Here is a 12,231-nt window from a genome sequence, read left to right as displayed (position 1 = left end):
GACAACTTAAAACTGTGTTAGTAACTTACACCACAGGGGTAAAAACATAAAATTAGGACTTGATGGGATTCTTAAACTTACGGCGATATAAGGAGATGTTGAGTTATATTTAAAATGGATGCGCCGTCAACCTTGCAAAAATAAAAAGCGTTATGTTTGTTTAATTTTTTAATGTTCATAAATCAAACGTCAATTAATTCAGTGTTGTTATTTATTGAACAGCGAATTTCTGATTGTGTAGAACATTGCTTCTCTTCTCTGTATCTATACTACTTGCTGTATTGACGCAGCATATTGAAGTAAGAATATGAAGAGCTCATGCACTGAAAACACAAAGAAAGTAGTTAGATAAAGATATATAATTATAAGTACCTAGGTGTGCCTAGGTACTTAACACATTGAACGCCGTGGTGGTCACCGGTGACCGACGTTAGCGGAGGATTTGCCTTCAACAGTTTACTATTGGCAGTCAAAGACTTATATCTTTATTCATAAGTATTAGAGATGGGTTGTAACAGGTTAAACACTATATCTGTTATAACTGTTACGGTTACATAAAAATAACAGATCCAAATATCTGTTACTAAATAACAGCCTGTTATTATTGTACGGACGATAAAACGTCTTCTTTATCTAGTACTCTTTAAAACCGAAAATCGTATAGAAAATAGATATAAAAGAGCATTTTTGTTTATGTCGTCCAGTTACTACTACAAATTTGAATAAATAAATAATTGGCTGGCCAAAAAAGTTAAATCGTAAAACTCAAATTTTTTAAACACGAATTCCGTTAAATCAAAGAATTAGTTACATAAATAGATACGATCAAAATTTCACTTTTTTTAAGTTTTCAATTCTTTATTACGTTCGCGTTGCGTGTTGGTTGGCTGGTCTAAAACAATTTAATATGTCTATATTAAATTGCAATTATTTTGAAAAAACAAAATTTTCAAATAAAAAAAAAATTATAAATTGTAATTATTTTGAAAAAACAAAATTTTCTCTATGTCAATTTCAGTAAAAACTAAATTATACGTATTTTTTAAAATGGTCACTGGTCAGGCCTTATAACACTTGACAGGTAATGCAACTAAATATAGAAGTCACTTTTTCCTTACTATTTGTTCTTGCAAGACCACCGACTATATTTTAGGACTAATAAATACTAGGTGCTTCTCTTTTTAGCGTCGTTTAATCACTTTAGTAGGAGTGAGAAGTAAACATGTTCCGAAATAAATAATAGGTGTGTCTCTTTTCGCAAAGGTCATTCATTAATGAGGAAAAGAGAGAGAGATTGAATACGCATGTACAACAAAGTAACAGCCGTACGTAGTTTTTTGTGTTAACCTATGGTATTGGTAACAACTAACAGTCGGTTTGTGTAAGGACTGTTACAATGAATAATAGTAATAGCCGTGGTAACAGGATTTGAGGGTCTGTTATTAAATTAACAGATAAAATATGTTGGCAGTAACAGTTGTTGTTAGTTATTTGTAGATATCTGTTACTTTTATCGGTTACGATAAATATGCCTCACTCCTAATAAGTATAATAAAATACCTATTTATAAATAACTGTGATGATAAATAGCTCTTCTCTCATTTAATCACATATGTATTCAAATCGCGTTAAATGACGATTCGTGTGGGGTAGGTGATGTTGTTAGTTTCATTTTATCATCGAATTTACGAAAAGTAGGTAAAATAGTTAACCTAATTAAAGCAGCTTTTTACGTCCTCACAATCACAAGTGAATGTGAATCGTGCATATCATATGACAGCATATAATATTATCCATTCAAATTTGGTTATCGATTTTCGAAAACAATCGTTTTTCGAATGCGAGTTAAACTTTTGACCACCCGAAAACTAAAAAAGTAAACTTCAATATAATATACGCTAACGCGATAGAGAAGTAAACTTACGTTAAACGCTAACGCAATAGAAAAAGTTAAATCGAGTAAAAACAATTTTATAGGGGTATTTTGATGTTACCTATTTTTACAAAATAGATATGTGTAAAAATCTAAATATTTGTAAAATGTGTCTACATGCAGTCAATGTGTCATGTTTTCTTATTATTGCTGTACTTATCATTACTAGTAAAATATTTTTTATGGGATTTTAATTCTTAATATAATATTCACATTTAACTAGTATTTAAATAGTATTTTGTACATAGTAGTATAGACATTTAAATAGTAGTTTGTACATATTATAATCATGCAACTAGGAATATAAATACATTTTATTACAAGAGGCTTGGGATGCCCCAAAACCAATTTTAGATACTGCTAAGATTTTTTATTATTGTATTTAGTGAATAAAAATAAAAATGGATACAATTTACAACATTATTTATTTTATATATTATTATTTACAATTACTGGAAGTTCAACAAATACAAATCATTTTACAACTAACTCGAACAATACTTATCGACTACTTTATCTAATATATCTAAAGCTCTTGAAGCTAATCTTTGCCATTCCCTTTGATTTTCAAGTTCCATTTTCCTAATCCTGAATTCCTCTGATTTGAAATCTTTATTTTCTTCTTGAGGTGTTTCAATATTTTTTTCCATTTTTACTTCTTTTGGAGTTTCATTTATTATGATAAATGGTCGTGTTGTTTGGTCTGTTTCTACTGTCTGTACAGGCTGAATCTGTACTGGTTGAACCTGTACTGATTGAACCTGTACTGGTTGCATCTGTACCGGTTGCACTTGTACCGGCTGCACCTGCACAGGCCTGATTACTTTTCGATGTGCAATAATCCAGCTGTTTACACCAATTAGTTTTAGTACTCTTTTCTCTAAATTCGTCAATTTTGCATAAACTACGGGACCAGCACCAGTGCCAGTAGCTGCTCTATGTAAGCGAGCAGCTTTCTTTTTGGTATTGTTTTTGAAATCACTCCATACCTAGAATAATAAAAATCTGTGTTTAATAAAATTAGCTAGTATAACATAGTTTTAACCAAAGGAGATAAACAAACTGTATGACAAACCTTCTTCCATTTATCAGTAGTTTTAATATCACCGCTAACATCATTGTTTAACATCTCAGTCAAACGCACCCAACTTTTCATATTGAGTATCCTGCCTCTTGCATCATGGGGTGGTTTGTTGAGGTCACCGTGTCTAAAACGAATAAAATTAGTTATTACACTTACAAACACCACAATAACAGCCGAAATTAATAATAGATCTTAATACAAGTTCTCCTCTGGATTGATCTCTTCTATTGACTCCACATAAAACGGCTAAGTCCGCCAATTTCACAGTGTTTGTGCAATAAAGTTTTAAACAAATTAAATAAAATATCGAACTTAATCCTCAGATTTTGGAATAAGATCAGTAATCTATTAATTTCGGCCGCCAACTAGTTGTAATTCATTCATTCTACAATCACATAAACACCAAAATACAATTAAATCACTTACTCTTCCATGAATGACACCATTTTACTAAATTGAGACGTACTCGTTCTCATTTCTACAATAAACGAATAAACTTTACTATTAATATTATGAAAAGTTAACCTCAAGCTTAACTTCAACTTCTGAAATACGTCAAAATTAAATGTCAAAAACCAAAACATAAACAATTATGTATAAGCAATAACAATTTAAAAGACAGTTTCTTATTATAACCACAGTACAATATTTGACAACTCTGAATTTAGTTGGTTTATATTGCGAAGCTGACGTGATACCAACTTAAGAAAAATAATAAACGCTGTACTCCACGAGTAAACGCGTATCGACTAACGAGTGGGTAGAGTCGATCGACAGTATCGACATTTACTCAATTGGTATGATGTTAGCTCGAATTACGCGATGTTAAAATCATTCGATTCATTAATTATGTGTAAGAAGTAAAAAATTAAAACTCTAACTCTAAAAGTAGGTAGAACAGATACCACTAAAACAGTATGTTATTATGTATTGCTGATTTTTTACTCGATCATCATTATAGTAGATAATTTATTATTAATTATGCGACCTTCCCGGTGGATAATATATCCAATTTTACTTTCATATACCTAAACCTTGTCCTAAGCGCAGCGTGTATTTAAAATGTAAGGTGTGTAGAGCAACCAGTTCAATTGTAGTGTTTTAATTGAAGGTGCGTAGCCTGTATAACCAATGAATTTAACTGTAATGGCACAGTTAAATCGTAAGGTGTGTAACCAATTTTACGGAAAATCAATATAATTTTATAAAGCGGCCGTTTGAGGAACTAATTCCAATTGTGTTGAGTTTGACGTTTGGCGTTTGTCCGTGACTCCATGGCAAAGGATCAAGATTCAAAAGATATTGGTTTCGGGAATTCATAATTTGAAATCGATTTAAAAAAATTAATACAACCAATCGATTTTTACAATCATAGTCAATCTCTACCGTTTTCGATCCGTTCCGATTCACGCAGCAACCTTCATGTAGATTTTTTAAAAGAAAGTTAAAGTTTATAGTTTTTTTCTAAGGATGTTTTTTACATAACCGGGTAAGCTCCAGCGAATACCTAGAATTTAAGGCTCCAAAGGGCTATAAAGCTACTAAAAACTAAATGACCGCATCGCTCAAGGATGCCCGGTGAAACTGCGCGTTAGTACCAAGCCAATCAGGTAGAATCTTCAAAATACCTACCGATGAGAAGGTCTCCAGCTGTATCTCTGGTAGGCCGGTGTACTTGATGGTGACAGGCTGCTGCGCACGCAAGATGATGATGATGATGTCGGTGCGAATCATCAGGCCCAGAGGTGTCTCGTGCCAGCCACACTTCCAACCCGCGTCACCGACCTCAAACGCCTTGAACAGGGAGTTGATTGCTCATGTCTCATTTAAAGTTAAAATGGCTATTTTATTATTAAACTAGGGGCTGGATGGTAAAGTATTTTATCGTACAAAATGTAGATTTCTATGGAGAAGAAGGAACGAGAATCCTCATTTTCCTACTTACATTCCACAAATCTTAAAATTTACCTACTTACTATAGGATATATCGAGGTTGTGCAAGTTTTTGGAGTAGATCAAACTCACTATGACACAAATACCTATTATACAACAAATAACGAGCTACCTATCTACCTTGAGATTGAATTACTTCATTTACTTTCTCAACTGATAAAGGGAAGGGAAAGAAAGGGAGGTCGTGGCTTACGGTGGTTGTAACCAATGTCGTGACTTGAAATGTTTAGAAACTAAACCACGATTAAACACTAGCGAGATTAATTTTATCATAATGTTTGGTTATGTTTACGCCAAAACAGTTTACTTATCTACTTATTAAGAACATTTTACTCAATAAAAAGCTACCTGTACCTATAAGATATCTATAGGTAGGATTTTTATATTTAGATTTAGATTTCAGCCATGATCATCCCACTGCTGGGCAAAGGCTTCCCACCCGCTCTTTCCACTCTTCTTTGTTTAAAGCATTTGTATATTTGTATTTGATAGGATTTTTTTTTGCGTTAGAAAATCTAAACTTATTATAAAATAATCCCTACATATAAAGCAAGTACGTAGGTACTTGATAAGTTACATCAGAGATACCACAAGTGCGTATGTCCTTAAATTACCTTATTCCTAATCATGGTCCCCAGATGGCACGGTATCCATAGCTGCAAACACGCACAGATGCTTAGCAGGGAAAATAATATGTCCAAGCTGCCTTGATCTAGTTTCTGAAAGCAAAATAGAGAGAAGAAAGTTTTATTTATTTAATAAAGAAGTGAATACATTAAATACGGATTTATTAATAAAATATTTGGAACCTTACCTCTGCAATCTGATACGCAATGAGGCAGATGGCGATGGAACTGAATGAGACTTGGTACACTAGCGGAGGCCCATATATCGACGATACAGTTTTCACAGCCCTGAAACCAAACCGGTCCTTTATATTATATTTTCACTACAGTTTACTGTAGCTCATTTAACTTTTATGGTGACTTGAACAGACGGATGGAAAGTTGACCTGATGGTAATTTGTTGAAATTGTTTGAAATTCACATAAATTGTACCTAACTATAAAACATTACGCTACGATCTATAAGAGCCGAGCAGCGGGTGAAACCGCGCGGGAGTAGCTAGTTAAGTAATAAACCGGACTGGGATAGATACCTTCCACCATAAACTTAAATGCCATAAGTTATCAGGTATTTAAAATCTGAAAGTTTACTTAGCTTGCCTACAATGGCTAGTACGTAAAGGGACCTTACTTTTACTTTTAACTATTTCATAGACGCCTAGATTGAGTTTGAAAGTGCCTTTGGGCTACCTTACAATTTAAGATTAGCAATTCAGTTAATACATGAGAGAGTGTTTAATAGGTTGGTAAGGCAATCAGAAATGTAGTTATTACATAGAATAGTTCGGGCAACCAACTTGAAATACCACCACCACAACCTTTATGGTTAATATACAAAGAGGAGATGTCGTAACTAAATTTACCTTTAATATAATGCGTGACACTTTACAGAATGCGCGAGACGTTACAAACCGCGCCCCTCTTTGTTTTCTAACTTGCAGTCCCATACTACAAACACGTGGCCAATTGTCCACATTTGAATGTGTCACTTTTTACTTATCATACTTAAATCTTGTACTTATAATCCATCACTGGGTAGTGCCCATTCGTTTTGCCACAGTGCGCAATCACAGTATGGTATCTCCTCTATGTACTGCTTCAGTGCACAACATCCAATTGTCACACTTTACACATATGCATTACGTACCGAAATACAGAAAGATGCCACTTCACGATCTTTTCAATTCTCGCATTCAATATGCGCTGTGTTTCCATCCTGCGGGTGTCATGCCGAGGCAGCAATGCAACGGACTCTTCAAGGTCAGCAAATATCACACTGAAGTCTATTATTATCATGTCCATAATTATGTAATAATGCAGCAGGATGTGGAACAGTGTGTACACGTATACTGTGAAAATAAAATTATGTAGTCATCAAATATTTAAGTATCTAATTTTATTTTTATGGTATAAGCCGGTAAACGAGTAGATGGATCACCTGATGGTAATCAATCGCCACCGCCCATGGACACCAGAAACACCAGAGGCGTTACAAGTGTGTTGCCGGCCTTTTGGGGGTTAGGAATTTAGGGGTTGTTGGGGAATTGGGAAGATTGGGAAGGGGGATAACTGGCCGATATGCACTTTGGCCCAATTTATGCTTACGTTAGCTGCCTTTAATAATTTTGACATTACTTATTAAATTCAGGTCCTAAATCCTAACTAAGCTAGTTGCTGAGTCATTTTCAATTTGATGGATTTAATACCAATTAGGAATATTCCACTGTATGCAAAAGTAATTAGTTCTTTAGTGCTAACAGTGCCGTGTGCAGTTGCTAAAACAAATTCTGTTATCGGATTGACTTATGCATTGTATACCATAAAGGCTAGCATAACTTTTGTTCCCGGTTTCACCCATTCCAATCAGTTTTTGATTCTCCACATTTAATTCTCCTTTCGTAGCAGGCAGCCAGGTATTTCTTCAGCCTTACAGAAAACCGACGTGGAACAAGTTGTGGTGTTTCGTTGTGTGAGTGAGGTTACAGGAGGCCCAATTACCCCTCTTCCCAATTCCCGATTTCCCAACAACCCCTAAATTCCTAACCCCCAAAAGGCCGGCAACGCCCTTGTAACGTCTCTGGTGTTTCGGGTGTCCATGGGGAGCGGCGATATCGCTTACCATCAGGTAATCCAGCTGCTCGTTTACCAGCGCATATCATAAAAAATATAGGTACAAAAAGCCGTAGACTTACCACAAAAGGTTTGTACAAAACAAAAACACAGCGTCGACTGGATCAACAGGAACAATTCGTAGTTGGGTGTCCTATAAGGATCATCATGAGGTAGCCACATGGGGAACTGGAGTGGTCTGGTAGTGTTCTCGTCCAGGGTCGCGAACAGGCTCTGGTATATCAGTCCAGCGAGAGGAAACACTACGTACAGTCCTCCCACAAAGCTGACGAAGCCGAACCACGCGTAACACAGCTGCCAAATTAGTAACTGGCCTTCTAGAAATGGTTTCCTGTAAAATTTCGTCAGTTTAGACTATTTTTAAGATTTTAACCTGACATGGTCACTAATAATACAATTAGAACTTAAAACGGGATATTTACTAGTTTATTAGTTTTTGTGAGTTTCCGATGTTTCAGCACTGTTGCAAGCGACATGATGACAGTGGGTTTTGCGTGTCGAGAAGTAAAACGAGTTGTGAGTGATAAAAGTGACAGTGGTAGCGGTGTCGTAAGCAAAAAACGAACTAGAAAGAGGAAGACCGATTTATCTGCTCATAAAACCCGTAAATCCTCAAGTTCATCCATGATCGTGGCGCTTGCAACAGTGCCGAAATATAGGACACTCACAAAAACTAATAAATGTATGGTAAATATCCTGTTTTAAGTTCTAATGATAGTTCAAACAATTTATGGCCACTTAACATTATTATCTTTACGCGATGTCACGTGCCTGCTTATCATCTAAGACAGTTTCTATTTAATATTTTTATTGTCTCGACTTCTATGAACCCTTTGAAGGCTTCTAGATTGGGGGCTTTTATCAACACATTTGTTATCTCATTCTAATGCTAAAATAATAAAAAAATACTAATCATATCTTCTATTGTTATAACAAAACACAGTAATTAAGATAGTCACTAACGCAATTTGAACTCGGACTAGATACTGTTTAACTAAGTACTTAATTTCATACTTAATTCTATGAAATAATAAAAAACTTCTGCATTTTAAGTTATGACACTAAGTACCTATTATAATCAAACATAGCCTTGATAATTCAGATGACAATAAAATTGGAGGGATTTTATCGTAAAACGTAAGTATTTAACGTATTAAATAAGTAAACGAACGTAAACAAGATAGTATAGGAATTATAGTACATATAAATCTGGAAGGCATTGGGGGAGGCCTATGTTCAGCTGTGGGCTTCTTATGGCTGATATGATGATGATGAAATCAAAAACCTATTCTCCTTTGAAAACCTTATAGGAAGACAATGATAAAAACATAGAACGCTTTTTGCATTATGTTTTTTAAAACACTTCAACACTCATCAGTTCTGGTCAATAAATTCAGACCTATTGACCCGAATCTGACAGTAGCGGTAAACTTTGTAAAGCTTGTGACCTAAAACAGCACCATTAGTATGAGTTTGTTGAGTATCGAAACGAGAGCGCGTTCAGCGCTCTGATTGGTTGGTTTATTCGAGCCAGCCAATCAGAGCAACACGCCCTCGAATTACGTTAAACGTAAACCAAACTCATACCAAATGCGAGAGGGAATGCCAGACTCTTACTTAATACTAAAAACAACCCCGTTCCGTACTCCTGCTTTTCGAGCCGGAGGCCGCTAAACCCGCTAGGTAGTCTGCAGCTCCAGAGGTAGTCATACTAAAGGTACTGGAGTCATTGTTCACTCACCTGTAAACGGGTCCCAAACTACACACATAGATAAATTCTTCGTTCATCTTGACGACGATATCGTAAATCTTGTTTGTGTGCACGAGGATGCTGACGTAGACGACAGGGATACACCCGAGTAAGACCCAGTAGCAAAAACATTCGGTTGCGAACGAATAGTCCTTTATAGTGACCCCTCGATAAATGAACATTTCTTCAAAAGTCATTGCTATTATGGAAAGCTGGATACAAATGCTCGGCCATATTAATCTGCAGATGAAATGGAAAATTAGAATCTTATTAGGTTTCAAATCCTACGAGAGTTGACAAGTTGTTAGAAATAATATAAAATGTACATATGTATGTTGAAAGTCTATTATTTAGATCAGTACAAAACTGGAGGTCTACTCAGAAACGTATGATTTTGGTGTTTTAGTTTAAATCTTTGTAAACTAGTTCATAAAATACGTAAGGTTGCGGGTTGAAACTATGAGCAGAAATCGAAGATCATGGTTTTATGGTTATCATCATATTATCTGCCAAGAGGTAACGGACTTTCCCATCTAACGAATGCATTAAAAATCGGTCGGTGACAAAGCTCTGTTCCTTATGCAAAAACCGAAGCATTATACTCGTCTCTTTTAAGTACCGACTGCATATATCGCAAATAGGAACAAAAAAAATCAAAACAAAATAGTCTACATTGGTGGTCTATCCCTATATATGAAAAAATATGGAAAACATTCGTGCATCTATAATTTGGAGAGTTTCAAAACTAAAGAAACAATCTTTTTCCTTTTTTCATTCGGTGAAAGTCCAACAAAATGTGAACAAAAATAAAATAGCAGACGGTATTACTAATATTTAAAGGAGTGTACGCTAAAAGGTCAGCCACACGTTTTGATAACAACAAATTTTTTTCAACGTCAATGATTACAAGCCGCTCACGTGTCCGTCGCTTCAGATAGGAGCATTCTTATTGTTTCAGCCCAAAACTACACGTGACACGCCATGAGGCATTTAGCAATCGTCCGAGTTCTAATCGTAAAGGATAAAATCAGAAACATGAGGAGAACCTACCTAAAGAAATGCATCATAAAGTCGGTCGACAAAAATTTGGAATGTTTTACATTTATTTGGTCCATCTGTCATCATTATTCTTCCTGCAGGAGTCTTAAGCGCCAAAGAAGGGAGTTCTAAATCTGTTAAGCATTAAGCTAAAACCGGGAAGCAGCGTGTTCTGATAAACTGCCATCTCCAACACGCTTCCGAAGCGTGGAGTGGAAAGCCTATCTTTTGTAGAGGGAACACTTTAATTAGCTGTGGATTCTCATGGGTTGTTGCTGTTGATGTTAGATTCAATAAAAGAATTCCGTTTACTGGAGACCGATTCGGTGGATTTTTGTCATTTCAGCAACTTATTTTTTATTAAGAATTAGCCAGAGTTTTCTTTTATTGTTTTGATGGATGCTTTACGTTTGACCTCACTTTACTCTCTACTGGACTTTATTTAAAACGTCCCGAACTCATCTTTGAAATGGGCACATTCATGTGTAATCCATTAAGAGTGAACCGACAGTTTTTATTTAGCACAGCAGAACATTAATGGAGATAAAAATACTAGACTAGGTAATACTAAAGTCAAATGTCACGCATTATACTCGTATCTAATGAGATCATTCATAACAAATAAATAATGCTAATCGTTCGACATTTCTCTAGAAGTAAATATGTTTGCAGCTGACTGTCGAAGGGTGAAGTATAAAAGGACTTTCTGGTGCAATTTTATACGATATTACAGAATGAAACGGTTCCTACAAACAATGAATGACAAAAACGATTATACGCGTATATAGGTAATGCGACACTAACGGCCTTGCTTGAGATAAAATTAGAAAAATACCTTAAACTTTGTGCTGTTATGCTTTCTGGTAAGCCAGAATCTACAATGTGCAGAAAAAGCTGTTGTTTAGTTTTGTAAAATTAAGGGACATAGGACTGCTACAAAGCCTTCATCAGTTGCACTGATGAAGATCAGTTGTATATTCGCAGTAGCACTTTAATTGGACGGGTTTGAATGGTGTTCTAACATAGAAAAATTAAAACAACATAGAAAGACATAGGTAAAGAACATGAAAATAAGCACAAAATCATAAACTGATAACCCAATGTTTTTATGTCAACATGTTAGCAATTCTTTCTTAAAGCATAAACTGCTGAAATAAAACTGTTTAAAGGCAAAGCCTCCGCTAAGTGTGGCGGTGAACGTGTTAAAGGTGATAAAAGTAGATTCCAAAGTCAAACCTGAGTCGAGATCCCCTATTTGTAAAGAATACTCCTTTAACAGCGAGAAATATTCGTAGCTGCGGATGAAAATTGTACAAATTTATATCTGGTCTGTCGAAATCGAAAGATTGCTTCAAGAGGAAATCTTTTATTATTTGAAGACGCATTCTGCAGTTGTCGTAAACACAGTTAGGCTTTTGACTATCGGAAGAAAACTGTTGAAAGATCCTCAAATCCTCTTCTAACTCTGGTTACCTACGACTGAGGTGGAGGTGGTGACTGAAACACTCATTTTCTAAGACGAGTAAAACCTTATTTTATTCAATGGTCTACAATTATTAAGTTGATCGGAATCGCAACTAATTTAATTGCAATTATCGGGCACTTAGCTTATTACTCGCTATGTAAAATTATAGATATTTTTATGTTCTAGCAGTAATCAGAATTACTTGCTAATGATATAGGGGGTTGTAGGGAGAATTAGTTTGAAAGAAATGTAG

General features: G+C 35.3%; 2 protein-coding genes across 2 annotated transcripts; both read right to left on the bottom strand.

Moving 5' to 3' along the window:
* Positions 1-187: 187 nt before the first annotated feature.
* On the bottom strand, positions 188-11,941 carry LOC118268273 (odorant receptor 13a-like). The gene is made up of 8 exons (XM_050706285.1): positions 11,750-11,941; positions 9,467-9,715; positions 7,788-8,056; positions 6,743-6,944; positions 5,785-5,884; positions 5,585-5,689; positions 4,650-4,811; positions 188-323 (listed from the first exon to the last, which is right to left on the bottom strand). The coding sequence occupies exons 1-8, from the start codon at positions 11,896-11,898 to the stop codon at positions 270-272; spliced, it is 1,290 nt and encodes a 429-aa protein (XP_050562242.1). The 5' UTR covers positions 11,899-11,941; the 3' UTR covers positions 188-269.
* Positions 2,340-3,608, bottom strand: LOC118268668 (uncharacterized). Its single transcript, XM_035583243.2, has 3 exons — positions 3,444-3,608; positions 3,009-3,141; positions 2,340-2,922 (listed from the first exon to the last, which is right to left on the bottom strand). Exons 1-3 carry the CDS (start codon positions 3,599-3,601, stop codon positions 2,419-2,421), a joined length of 795 nt encoding a protein of 264 aa, XP_035439136.1. The 5' UTR covers positions 3,602-3,608; the 3' UTR covers positions 2,340-2,418.
* Positions 11,942-12,231: the final 290 nt, after the last annotated feature.

This window comes from Spodoptera frugiperda, chromosome 29 (genome assembly GCF_023101765.2).
Source record: "Spodoptera frugiperda isolate SF20-4 chromosome 29, AGI-APGP_CSIRO_Sfru_2.0, whole genome shotgun sequence".
NCBI classification, from domain to species: Eukaryota; Metazoa; Arthropoda; class Insecta; order Lepidoptera; family Noctuidae; genus Spodoptera; species Spodoptera frugiperda.
Note: the sequence above shows the minus strand (reverse complement) of the source record. Positions and strands in the feature narration are given on the sequence as shown.

Bases quoted from the DNA above. Each gene is read 5' to 3' on its own strand.
- LOC118268668 (XM_035583243.2), bottom strand. From the start codon at position 3,601: ATGTTTTGGTTTTTGACATTTAATTTTGACGTATTTCAGAAGTTGAAG. The intron at 3,142-3,443 runs GTAAGTGATTTA...TATTCGTTTTAG, and splicing joins ATGGTGTCATTCATGGAAGA to ACACGGTGACCTCAACAAAC. The intron at 2,923-3,008 runs GTTTGTCATACA...TTATTATTCTAG, and splicing joins CTACTGATAAATGGAAGAAG to GTATGGAGTGATTTCAAAAA.
- LOC118268273 (XM_050706285.1), bottom strand. From the start codon at position 11,898: ATGCGTCTTCAAATAATAAAAGATTTCCTCTTGAAGCAATCTTTCGAT. The intron at 9,716-11,749 runs GTTTGACTTTGG...TTTCATCTGCAG, and splicing joins AATAGGGGATCTCGACTCAG to ATTAATATGGCCGAGCATTT. The intron at 324-4,649 runs GTAGGTATTTTG...TTGTGTTTTCAG, and splicing joins AGCTGGAGACCTTCTCATCG to TGCATGAGCTCTTCATATTC.